Raw genomic sequence first — 13,996 nt, 5'->3', positions numbered from 1 at the left:
ATTAAAAGATCCAAACTTTAGATATATACCATGGACCCCACATGTCATTGACTCATGTGGACCCATATGTAAGTGAGATAGTAATGGTATGGATCCAAAGTGGTGATCTTTTAATGGTATGGATCCAAATTTCCCTAAAAAATAATTCATCATGTAAATAACAATCAATACATTAATAAACTAGGCTAAAAGGAACAAATGATAACTAATTTTAGCTTAGAATTTGTTACATGAAGTTTATTTCAATTAAACATATTCAATTAATAATATTATGAGACATATTTATAAGGAATGATGATTTTAAGGCGGGTTTTAAAAATCCATGGGTTTGTGGGTATAGGTAGTCGAAGAACAAATCCATGCCCACGTACCCGTTGGGTTTTCATTTAAACCCATCAACAAAGCTATGGATAAAGAAATTGACCCAAATCAATACTCTAAGGCCCCGTTTGTTTCATTGGAATTGAATTCCATTTTAAAAATTATAATTTAGATAAAACTAATTAAGTTTATATATTTATATATGTAATATATTTGTATATTATCTTAAATCATATGAGAGAGATAGTTATATACTACATTTATGTTATAACGAAGCAATTAGAAGAGTATGCTATAAGTTGTACATCGAAAAAATAACATGTAAATCTATAGAATCAATTTCTATATCTCATCCTATGAATTTGAGATAGCCTTATATGATAACTTTGGAAAGTGGTGGAATGTCACATTCTAAAAAAATAGACTATTTTAATAGTAAGATTCCAATTCCTCAAAATGAAAGGAAACAAACGGGCCCTAATAGAGAAAACCCACGAGTTTCGGATAGAGCATAAAATACCTTCCCGTCGGCTGTGACTGCACAAATTGACCGCCATTGTGCAAACCAGAACCCCTTCGCCATTTTCACCAACTCCCTCCGATCCCGGCCATGGCGGGGGAGGACTGCCGCTCCGGCGCGGAAATGGACGCGCTCGTACGACGCTTGAAGCTCCACCGGCCGTCCCCATCCCCCTACGACCCCGATCCGGCCGCGGCCCCCGTCCCCGCCACCGCCGGCGACGGCGAGCTGTTCCGGCCGCGGAGAGCTGCCGTGCTTGTCTGCCTCTTCCGGGGAGACGGCGGCGAGCTCCGCGTCATCCTCACTAAGCGCTCGTCCTCCCTCTCCACCCACTCCGGTGAGCAGTTGCTCGGTTTTTTTTCTCACGTGGATTCTTTTTGGGGCGCTTAGCCTGCTGTTAGGCGGAAATGTGCCAATGCATGCGAGGGGTTGGGAAGTTGGGTTTTATATAGGTTTGCCTCTTGTTTTCCTCTTCTTAGCTGAGTTACCATTTCAGTCATGTGACTCCGTGAATTCCGGTTATTAAAGAAAATAAACTAAATAATTGGGCAAAAGTTCTATGTACATGTGAACTTTTTTAGAGTTGCAAGAAGCAACATGCCAAATAGGTATGAGTTCAATACATTGCTCTCAAAGCTCCCCCTGGCTTCCAATTTCGGCTACCCCCAATTTCGTCACAGAACACACACACAGATGGATTCCAAGATCAAAGCTACCACTCTGAAAACACATGTTATTTCTCAGTTCCCACAATCCCCACATTATGGCTGAACTGAACATATTAAAAACAGCATGGTTTTTACTCAACTAAAATTCAGCCATAGTTTCAAAGCCTACTACACTCTGAATGCCAGTCAGCTCAGCTAGAGCTGGTGAGTCCCAGGGTCTCCATGCCACCACACACCCAAATAATAGGTAATGGATGTTCTCTGCCTCACCTCAAAATAGGGATCAAGGTCTGAGACATCTCTTGTCTTGGTCAAGTTTTTCCTTGTGAGAAGCTTGCTCATTGACAGAAGCATGTGAAATGAGTGTGAATTTTGGGTTATTTCATAATTGTTAAGGCGTCCCCAAAGCGACTCTTAACGTCGCCTAAGAGGCATGGTTATTAAAACGTCGTTTAAACGACGATTAAGCGTCGTTTAAACGCTAAAACATGATTAGCGGCTAAAGCGTTCGCACGTTTTACAAAAAACGCGTAGAACGTTCGTTCTGGACGTTTTCTCTGTTATTTGGACGTTCTACGCGCCTATACACTAGTGGGCCTTAATGGGCCTTTACCCAGCCGCCAGCCGCCATCGCGCGCTCCAGCTATCGCGCCCAGACGCAGACGCCATCGCGCGCTCCAGGCCTCCAGCCGCCATCGCGCCCAAACGCAGAGTCGCAGACGCCATCGCGCCAGGAGCCGCCAGCCGCCAGACGCCGTCGGTCGCCCTCCAGGCTCCAGGTATGCCGCCGGGCCCCCTCCTCCCTCCGCCCTCCAGGACCCAGGTATGCCGTCGGCCGCCCTCCAGATCCAGTGTGATAAACTGCTTAGTATATGGGAAGCAGGTCAATGTCTACTGTGTGTTCATAAACTGCTTAGTATAACCAGTGTGATAATCACCACCACTCCTAATCCCTTGGTTGCTGATGTTCATATTGAATAATCACCACCACTCCTAATCCCTTGGCTGCTGATGTTCATAATCCCACTCATATTGAATAATCACCACCACTCTTAATCCCTTGGCTGCTGATGTTCATAAACTGCTTAGTATAACCAGTGTGATAACTGAATAATCAGCACCATTCTCCTAATCCTTAGTTCTTCATTGGTTAAATGGTTACTTTTATTTGCATTTGTAGATGCATACCAAAAAGAGGAATAGGTTGGAGCACAAAAGGTTGAATGACTTGGTATATGTTTCATACAACAAAAAGATGGCTGATAGGTTTCAAAAAATACGTGAGGAAGGAAAAAACTTTGATCCTTTGATTTTAGAAGACTTTGATTGGGACAATGAATGGGTTGATCCATTAGCTAATTCTTCTCATGTTAGCAATGCTCTTGGAGATGGTTTCAATTTATCGTGGGACCAAGTTGATGAAGCTATTGGTGCATCTGCACATCTCAGAGGTCGTAATTTTCCTAGGAGAGCTGCTGGTGGGTGTGTGAGAAGGAATGAAGACCTTGAGGAAGAGGAGACTAATTTAGCAAATGAAGATGACGAGGATGAGGAATATATTCTTGATGATCTTGATGTGGAAGATGAAATTGAAGGAAGCAATAGTGGAAACGATGGTGATGATCAAGGCGTGGATGCTCATGGTCTTAATATTGATGAGTTCGGTGATGGTTACTAATCATGCATGAAAGTTGTAACTTGTGTTGTGTGTTTGAACTTGTGTTGTTGAACTTGATCTGTTTCTTTTTATGCTAATGCTATTTGGTTTGTGAACTCAACTTATGTATGAACTTATTCTATATTTGAAATTCTATGTCAAGTCTGAAAAGACGTTTCAACGTTCGTTTAAACGTTTAAACTTTGAAAAGTTGGTTCATAACGTTTTAACGTTTTAACTCTTTAATAACCATGCTAAGCGGTAAGGCGCCCCGGTGATGTAAGGCGTCCTGCTCGCCTTACGCTTGCACCTAAGGCGAGTGGGAGAGGCCACCGGTGGCTCCAGCAGCGCGGCACGACGGCTCCTCCAGCAGCGGCCGACACAAGAAAGACGGAGCCAGCGGGGAGAGGGAGGGAGAGACGTCAGTGGGGAAAGAGGGGGAGGCGGCTGGGTCGCTGGGAGTCGGGAGTGAGGCGGCTGGGTCACTGGTGATGGAATAAGTCTTGAGCATCTAGAGGACAGCAGTCACTTTTGACTGTCCTCTGTAGTCCTTTAGCATCTAGAGGACAGCTTGACTGTCCTCTGTAGTCTCTTTAGCATCTAGAGGACAGCAGTCACTTTTTGACTGTCCTCTGTAGTCGCTTTAGCATCTAGAGGACAACAGTCGCTTTTGACTGTCCTCTGTAGTCTCTTTAGCATCTAGAGGACAATCCTGTTGTGTAGTGTGTGTGAGAAGGTATGGTAGTGCAGCCTCTAGGGCTATAAATATGGGTCTCCAACCCTTAGATGGGTATGACATTGTGTAGTGTTTGAGGAAATAAACAGAAAATTGCCCCAACTCATAGTGTCATCCTCTTGATGAGAGTTAGAGTCCCTCTACTTACAATTGGTATCGGAGCCAAACTATCCTGCAGCCTAAACATCTCGTGCTCATCTCCTTCCCGCGCCTCTCCCCACACTCAGTCGGCAGCAAGAGCTCCAACTGTTCCTTCCTCCCCTGCTCAGACGAGCAGCCTTTCGTCTGAGACAGCCTCTTCCACACGCAGCGACCCCTCACTAGCCCACCATGTCCCTACGCTCGGCCACTTCGAGTGCGCGGCGCCAGCAGGAGGCCGAGGTCGCCGCGGCACAAGAACGCGAGCGAGCAGCAGCAGTGGCTGCAGCGACAGCGGCGAGGGCAGCACGGTTGGCGGCGGCGGAACTGGCAGCGGCGAGAGCGGAAGTAGAAGCAGCGGAGGCGGCAGATGCTGCACGTGCGGCGGCAACAGAGCTCGAGGTTCTGCGCGGCAGTAGAGCTGGCAGCTCTGCTTCTATCGACGACAACACCGACGAAGAGCTCAGGCTGGCGAGGGAAGCAGCGCGAGAGCAGGCGGCACAGTGGGCAGCCGCGCATCCCCATGGGGGGGCGCGTGGCGGCAGCCCGGATAGGCGCCGACGCGCTGACGGCGCTCCAGGCGGGGGCGCACGCGGCGGCAGCCCAGACGGGCGTAGACGCGCCGGCGGTGCTCCCGACGGCGGCGACCGAGTCGACGGAGATCGCAGCCTCTACAGGCGGCGCGGTTCTCCCTCCCCGGATCGGTACCATGGTCGCCGCATGGCCCAGGCCATTGTCAGGGACATCGGTCCCTGCGGTGGGTGGCCTACCCTCACCAAGACCAACTACGTCGAGTGGGCCGCGATGATGAGGGTACGGCTCCAGGTTCGCCACATGTGGGAAGCAGTTCGTTACGACGACGTCGACTACCACGAGGATCGGCGGGCGCTGGATGCCCTCATTGCTGCAGTCCCGCCTGAGATGCAGTTTTCGCTTTCCCAGAAGCGGACTGCCAAGGAGGCCTGGGACGCCATCGCTGCGACCCGCATCGGCAGCGATCGTGCCCGCAAGACCACACTGTAGGCACTTCGCAAGGAGTGGGAGAACCTGACCTTCAAGCCAGGTGAGGATGTTGATGACTTTGCTCTCCGCCTCAACACTCTGTTGCAGAAGATGGTGCAGTTCGGCGACGACACCTACGATGAGGAGAGAGCTGTTGAGAAGCTCTTCCGTTGCATCCCCGAGAAGTATAGGCAGATTGCTCGCTCGATCGAGTCTCTGCTAGACCTCTCCACGATGACGATCGAAGAGGCGATTGGTCGCCTCAAGGTGGTCGACGGCGACGAACCACAGGCTCTCTCTGGGCCTATCACTATCGGCGGGAAGCTACATCTCACTCGGGAGCAGTGGGAGGCCTGCCAGGGTGACAAGAAGAAGGGGGAGTCCTCCTCGACACGAGGCCGCAAACGCGGCAAGCCGCGCAAGGCGCGTGGAGGCGCCCAGGCCGGGGCGCGAGGACATGCTGAGGGTGGTGCACGTGGAGGTGCCCAAGGCGGCGCCGTCGGCAACAAGAAGCCGGCACGAGACGACGGCTGCCACAACTGCGGCAAGCTTGGCCACTGGGCCAGGGATTGTCGGCAGCCACGACGTGGCCAGGCCAACGTCGCACAGGCGGAGGCGGAGGAGGAGGCCCTGCTCCTGGCACATGCAAGCATCGAGCCATCTCCAGCGGCACCGGCCGCAGCGGCACTCCTCCACCTTGATGAGTCGAAAGCACGCGCTTTCCTCGGCGACGGCTCCAACAAGGACATGATCGAAGGATGGTGCCTCGACACCGGCGCCACTCATCACATGACCGGCCGACGGGAGTTCTTCACCGAGCTTGACTCTAGCGTCCGAGGCTCCGTCAAGTTTGGGGACGCCTCCGGCGTAGAGATCAAGGGCGCCGGCTCAGTCGTCTTCATGAAAGTTCCCTTTGACCCGGGAACAGGATCTGGATGTCGCCTAGAGGGGGGGGGGGTGAATAGGCGAATAAAACTTATTACTTTAAAACTTAAATTCTTACTCTACTCGAAGACTTAGTACGCAGTGGAGTGAGAAGACTCTTCGAGTAGGTTGCAGCGGAATAGAAGATCCTCTCTCAGAATGTCGCAAGGATTTATCCCGAGGTTCGGCCAAGCCTGAAATGCTTGCCTAGTCCTCGTTGGAGTTAGCCACACCTGGGCTTGGAGTCTATTTCAACTCCTTCCTCCGTTTGCTCAGATCTGTCAGTATGACAGATAGAGCCTTTCACTATTGAGTTGGGTTACAACAACACCGTGGCTGCTTACAAACTTCTCTGCAGCACCTCGGTAGAGTAACGATATGCTCAAGACCTTGCTCTAGCTCTTAGCAGCACTTCTCTCTCTAAAGGCTTATAGCTGTGCCTTCTACACAAACTATAGAATTACACACAAGAGGGAGAGTGAGAACTGATTCGAGTGATGTCTACACTTGTTGGCTGCTCTTGTACTTTGCTTGAGGCGCCTAGGGGTCCCTTTTATAGGCACAAGGGGCCTAGAAGCCGTTGAAAGCAATCCAGGAAGGCAAATCTTGCCTTCTGTCGGTTGACGCACCGGACAGTCCGGTGCACCACCGGACACTGTCCGGTGCCTGATCTCCTTCCATAAATGGAGCAGTCGACCGTTGCAGTCCTGGAGCCGTTGGCGCACCGGACACTGTCCGGTGCACACCGGACAGTCCGGTGCCCCCATCTGACCGTTGGCTCGTCCACGCGTCACGCGCGGATTGCGCGGCCGACCGTTGGCCCAGCCGACCGTTGGCTCACCGGACAGTCCGGTGCACCACCGGACAGTCCGGTGAATTATAGCCGTACGTCGCCAGACTCCTCCCGAGAGCGACCTTTTCGACGGAGTTCAACCTGGCGCACCAGACACTGTCCGGTGCTCCACCGGACAGTCCGGTGTGCCAGACTGAGCTGAATCTTGGTTGTACACAGCCAAGCCTTTCGCACCCTCTTTCCTTTTCTTCTTCTTTCTGTTTCTAACACTTAGACAAGTATATTAGTCCACAAAACCAATGTACTAAGTCTAGAAACATACCTTCTCTTAATTATTACATCTATAGCATTTGATATGCTTGAGCTTTGATGTTGGACTCATAACTCATCAAGTCTGCTTGACTTGATCTAGATTGACATTTCTTAGCTCCAACATCCTGCATAGGTCACATAGAACATCTCCAAACATAGGAACAACCCAAACTAAAGATCAAGGTGAACTTAGCTCTTTTGGGCTGCTTCCAGTCCTGGTTTTGACACTTGTTCTCCTTCTAGTGATCTTGATCTCCTTCTTAGAGCTTGATCTTGAGCCTTATGACTTACACCACATAATTGTAGCTGTTACCTCATTGGTTGTAAGTCACGTCCTTATGTAGTGATCCTTGATGTGCCGTAGCTGTTCTCAACTCGATCACCCTTGACTTTGCAAGCCTTCTTCTTCACCCTTGGCTTTGGGTTCCTCAGCCTCCTTGACCTTCTCTCGTGCACTTGGTACCTCGAAGCTCTTCTTGCCTCCGTCCTTGGCTTGATCAGTTGTCTCCGAGCTACGCATCCGAGTATCACTTTTGCAATGTCCATCTTACTTGTGATGTCCATTATGTATCCATAATCCAGTTCTTGGACCATCACATTTGTTCACTTGTGTTGAACCCTGTTAGATTTACCTTAAGCACCTGTTCAACACTTAGTACACTTGTTAGTCCTTTAATTGAGTTGTCATCCAAACACCAAAACTCACAAGAGAGCTTTCAATCTCCCTCTTTTTGGTGATTGATGGCAACACAATTAAAGCTCACATAAGAATAAGATTTGAAGCACAATTTTTGAACTCTAAGTTTATAGAATGCTCCCCCTAAATATGTGCTTACTTCAAAAACATCATTTTGGCCTCAGACGCCAATTTGCACATACTTAGGCAATTCGAAACATTTCTACACCTTAGAACTTTTTAGGATGCATTGTATCAAGAATCAAACCATGATGCTATAACACACAAATGCACATAATCAGAGTTAAACATCATTCAAATTAGTGGATATATCACAGGAATATCAACCTACCACTATTCACCATTAAGATACCAATTTAAACTAAGATACCAATTTAAAGCAATCTTAAAGCACCTTTAATCTTAAAGCACCATTAACCACATGACTATCTATTACACTATAGAAGCCAAATAATTTATCGCAGCGGAAACACTAGTCCATATGATGCAACACATATAATACTGCAAGAACCATATGAATTACACACTAGCACAGCTTAAACTAACACATCACCCCTTAGGATAAGCTTTCCTCTCAGGTTGAGATAAGCTTTAATACACAAATTCTCCCCCTTTGACATCAAACACCAAAAACTATACTCAAGCAAGAACATAGGATGATGTCAAGGGACAGCAGGGTGTTTTAGGAGGAAAAACACACTATCAACACTCCCCCTTACTTATTGAACATATGCACCACCAGCATTTAAGTAAGATACATATACGGAAAAAGATTAATACTTCCTTTTGAACCTTTACCATGTTGTAGTGTACTTCCCATCTTGAAAGTATTTAATCTCTCGAGAGCTTCTCCACACTTGTGCCTGAATCTTTATCCTAACTTTTTCTTGTTGCTAAGACACCAAACTTAGAACAAGTTATAGTATTGGGCACAAGAAGAAACTTCTATTCTAATGATTATCAAAAGATGTCAATTGAAGCAAACTATCATGGCTACCAATTGAAAGATACCAATTGCAAAGTTCATTTATTATCATAGCTCCATGATATTTAAGAATAAGCATCTATTATCACCAGATATTATAGAGCATGAGCAATCTAAAAATATGCACTTACTCACAACTTGAGATACCAATTTCTTGACTTACAGAGGTACCCAAGTCCTGATTGCTCCATTTCTTGCTCATCTTCTCTTTTCCACCTAGAGACTATACAAGATTGCTCAAGAAACAGTTAGTCTCAAAAGACACAAGTTATGTGTGCTCCCCCTCAAGTTGTGCATCAAGTATTTGAATGACTTGCACTTTGCACATTCTAGCTTCCTCAGAACTAGAGGGGATCACAACATACCTTGGTCAAGGCATACTCTATCACTTTCATCCCAAAGAGATATCAATTAAATACCAAAATTGAAAGCCACTTAATACAAATTGAAGGCTAAATGAAAGGTTGACTAAATACAACAATGCATGCCTCAGGAGCATCTAAGCCAATTGAATACTCACAGGAAGTCTAACATTTATACGCAACTTAGACATGCTTCATACTTAACTATCATTGCATCACATATACCAATTGAAAAACAACACGTTCATGTTTTAAGCACATCATAGTTAAGAAGGTTCCTTAGATACACCAAAAGAATCAACATTATACAGAAGGAGCACCTAAGCCAAGATACTAATTGAGAGCTCCTTTTGTTCATGCACCTTATAGCTCAAAAGAGTGCATTGAAGACACACCATAAACTAAACAATATGTCATATTTGCACACAGGTTAATCATAAAAACCATATAGCATAACTCACAACTGAATACATGTTTATTCATGAACACACCAAGAGCTAATCATGGTGGATATATCCAATGAAAAACTGCCCATTAAATGATTCAAGAGATATAACATTTAAAGCACATACTCATGATTAAGCGAGCATAATTACGAACATGGAAATCATTAATCATTAATCAAAAGGTACCTAACACAGGCAATCAAAAAGCATAACTACTCCAAGGACAGATAACACGATACTTAAGAAACACAGGTACCGTCCTTTGGAGAGACAGATGCGCAATCGAGGTCCTTTGCTTGATTCACCAATAAGGACTTCTACAACTTATTTCACTTGAGATGAATATGAGATTAGTGTCTCACAATACTTCAACCTTGGGTAAATGATCAAACATTAAAACAAGTTACAGCCTAAGCATAGAGTTTGAATTAACCGTCTTAAGCTCTCCCATGGTCTCCAATTCATCTCAAGGCACCTGCATGATCTATTTGGCACAGTTTGGTACCCATCTCGGGATGGGTCCATAATGATCATCTAAATGTGCCTTTGGTACCCAAATTGCCTTTGTGCTAGTTCTAGATGATCTTGTTATAGATCTAGCACAAGTGTATGATTTGGGTCTCCTAAGCGAATGAGAGTGAGACAAATTCACTTGCTTAGGAATCTTACCTTTATAACATACCTTTGATAGATGACCCTGCTCACCACACTTGTAGCAGAAGCGTCGCTCACTCTGACATAATGCTTGCTGTTTGCCATTTTTCTTGGTGAGAGTCATCTTGGAGACTGCACATGCTTGATCCGTCAATAGAGGACAAGAAGTGATCGTGTGGTTCTTGTCATTTGCATCCGAAGCATCTCCTTATCCCTTCACCCTTGTTGGTGTATGGACACGACGCAATGAGGTGTCCTGACTTGTTGCACTTAAAGCACCTCCTTTTCCCTTTTCTCTTTTTGTTCTTGGATGACATAGAGAAAAGGTTAGTGCAAACAACATGATTAATTGAATCTTTACCTTTTTCCGGGCTCATGTTGATTTCCTCATCTTTAGGAACATCCTTCTTATGGAGCTTAACACTTGCTGCAGTTTTTCCTTTCTCAAGCTTCTTCACCACGCGCCCGTGGATATCTTGAAAAAGTTGAGCAATGTGTCTTCTCCTTAGTTGTCTTTGCTTCTTGTTCCCACAGAATTTCTTTTGTGACCCTAAAACTTGTTGCTCAATCCATGATTGGCTTTCTTTTGAGCAACAGGGGTTAGCACATGGTGATATACAATTCAAATGCGCACACGTGCGAGAATGAGGTTCACATGAATTTAAGTTTGCAATTATAACCTCATGAGCAACATTAAGCATGATATGGTCATCAACTAATTTATTATGAGAATATGACAACATATCATACTTTTTACCTAGAGCACGTTTTTCTAAGTCCATTGTTTCTACTTGACTCTTAAGCATAGAATTTTCCGTTTTAAGTTGAGCAATATTAGATAATGCATCATGACTATTTCTTTGCTCAATTAAAACATATTCATACATTTGGACCAAATCATCATGAGAGCGCTTTAGCTTCTCATGTTCTTTGGTCATCTTCTCCAGGCTGTTGTTGGTTTTGATGAGGGACTCCTCTAGCCTGAGAAGCGTCTCGCCTTGTTCCTTGTTCCTTCTCAACAACTTTACCAAGAGTGCCTTGTCCTCTTTGTTGAGATGGATGTAGAAACAGCGAATCTCCTCTTCTTCCACATCATCGGTCTCATTTTCCCTGTCATTAATGTCAGTGGAAGCCAAATAGGAAAATGTACCTTGAGGTGATGAAGATTCATCCTCGCTATCATCCTCATATTCCTCCTCATCATGGCTTTTGTCTCCACCGTCATTGTTAGCAATAAAACACTTATTATTAGTGGAGACCAAACCTGTCGACGAGGTGGATTCATCGTTGGGTGCCCATCGTTCTTGATCTTCTCCCTTTGAAAGGTTAGCATCACAAGCAATATAGGGAGTAGAAGCAGTACAATTTGCCATACAATATTTTACTTTAATTCTATTCCATAAATCATGAGCATCAACAAATAGATCATTATCACTACTCATGATGGCAAAATAAGCACCTCTAGAAAGAGAATCAACTAAGATGTTGCAAGCACGGTGATTGAGAGATAAACATCTTAGTTCATCATTGGAGGGATTTTTACTAAAATCAGATGGAAAAATACTTCTACTAAAGATCTGTCTCAAATCAGGATCAACACTCATGAAAGCATTATAAATAGAGACAGACCAAGATTTGTAATTAGAGCCATCGCCTAAAAGAAGTTCTACAGTTACCTCTTGTGACGACATCGTTATCTCCGGACGGCTAAGCCCACACTGGAGAGGCCTAGTTCTGATACCAATTGAAAGTTCCCTTTGACCCGGGAACAGGATCTGGATGTCGCCTAGAGGGGGGGGGGGTGAATAGGCGAATAAAACTTATTACTTTAAAACTTAAATTCTTACTCTACTCGAAGACTTAGTACGCAGTGGAGTGAGAAGACTCTTTGAGTAGGTTGCAGCGGAATAGAAGATCCTCTCTCAGAATGTCGCAAGGATTTATCCCGAGGTTCGGCCAAGCCTGAAATGCTTGCCTAGTCCTCGTTGGAGTTAGCCACACCTGGGCTTGGAGTCTATTTCAACTCCTTCCTCCGTTTGCTCAGATCTGTCAGTATGACAGATAGAGCCTTTCACTATTGAGTTGGGTTACAACAACACCGTGGCTGCTCACAAACTTCTCTGCAGCACCTCGGTAGAGTAACGATATGCTCAAGACCTTGCTCTAGCTCTTAGCAGCACTTCTCTCTCTAAAGGCTTATAGCTGTGCCTTCTACACAAACTATAGAATTACACACAAGAGGGAGAGTGAGAACTGATTCGAGTGATGTCTACACTTGTTGGCTGCTCTTGTACTTTGCTTGAGGCGCCTAGGGGTCCCTTTTATAGGCACAAGGGGCCTAGGAGCCGTTGAAAGCAATCCAGGAAGGCAAATCTTGCCTTCTGTCGGTTGGCGCACCGGACAGTCCGGTGCACCACCGGACACTGTCCGGTGCCTGATCTCCTTCCATAAATGGAGCAGTCGACCGTTGCAGTCCTGGAGCCGTTGGCGCACCGGACACTGTCCGGTGCACACCGGACAGTCCGGTGCCCCCATCTGACCGTTGGCTCGTCCACGCGTCACGCGCGGATTGCGCGGCCGACCGTTGGCCCAGCCGACCGTTGGCTCACCGGACAGTCCGGTGAATTATAGCCGTACGTCGCCAGACTCCTCCCGAGAGCGACCTTTTCGACGGAGTTCAACCTGGCGCACCAGACACTGTCCGGTGCTCCACCGGACAGTCCGGTGTGCCAGACTGAGCTGAATCTTGGTTGTACACAGCCAAGCCTTTCGCACCCTCTTTCCTTTTCTTCTTCTTTCTGTTTCTAACACTTAGACAAGTATATTAGTCCACAAAACCAATGTACTAAGTCTAGAAACATACCTTCTCTTAATTATTACATCTATAGCATTTGATATGCTTGAGCTTTGATGTTGGACTCATAACTCATCAAGTCTGCTTGACTTGATCTAGATTGACATTTCTTAGCTCCAACATCCTGCATAGGTCACATAGAACATCTCCAAACATAGGAACAACCCAAACTAAAGATCAAGGTGAACTTAGCTCTTTTGGGCTGCTTCCAGTCCTGGTTTTGACACTTGTTCTCCTTCTAGTGATCTTGATCTCCTTCTTAGAGCTTGATCTTGAGCCTTATGACTTACACCACATAATTGTAGCTGTTACCTCATTGGTTGTAAGTCACGTCCTTATGTAGTGATCCTTGATGTGTCGTAGCTGTTCTCAACTCGATCACCCTTGACTTTGCAAGCCTTCTTCTTCACCCTTGGCTTTGGGTTCCTCAGCCTCCTTGACCTTCTCCCGTGCACTTGGTACCTCGAAGCTCTTCTTGCCTCCGTCCTTGGCTTGATCAGTTGTCTCCGAGCTACGCATCCGAGTATCACTTTTGCAATGTCCATCTTACTTGTGATGTCCATTATGTATCCATAATCCAGTTCTTGGACCATCACATTTGTTCACTTGTGTTGAACCCTGCTAGGTTTACCTTAAGCACCTGTTCAACACTTAGTACACTTGTTAGTCCTTTAATTGAGTTGTCATCCAAACACCAAAACTCACAAGAGAGCTTTCACTTCACCGCCGCGTCTGGTGAGCACAGGCTGCTCACCGGAGTCTACTACATCCCCGCGTTGAGGAACTCTATCATCAGCTTGGGACAGCTGGATGAGAACGGTTCGCGCGTGGAGGTCGAGCACGGAGTCATGAGGATCTAGGATCCCTCTCGTCGCCTTCTTGCCAAGGTACACAGGAGTCCAAATCGGCTATACATCCTCAATGTGA

At 46.2% G+C, this 13,996-nt stretch overlaps 1 protein-coding gene across 1 annotated transcript in view; it reads left to right on the top strand.

Annotated features, from left to right (window-relative positions):
* The first annotated feature begins 893 nt into the window (after positions 1-893).
* Positions 894-13,996, top strand: part of LOC100192859 (uncharacterized) — a 37,147-nt gene continuing 24,044 nt past the window's right edge. Inside the window, exon 1 of the mRNA NM_001138048.1 lies at positions 894-1,178. Coding sequence (NP_001131520.1) covers positions 932-1,178 — 247 coding nt within the window. The 5' untranslated portion in view covers positions 894-931. The remainder of the gene's footprint in view (positions 1,179-13,996) is intronic.

Source organism: Zea mays, chromosome 4 (genome assembly GCF_902167145.1).
Source record: "Zea mays cultivar B73 chromosome 4, Zm-B73-REFERENCE-NAM-5.0, whole genome shotgun sequence".
In the NCBI taxonomy this organism is placed as follows: Eukaryota; Viridiplantae; Streptophyta; class Magnoliopsida; order Poales; family Poaceae; genus Zea; species Zea mays.
The sequence above is the reverse complement of the archived record's forward strand: the minus strand, read 5'-3'. Positions and strand labels throughout refer to the sequence as shown.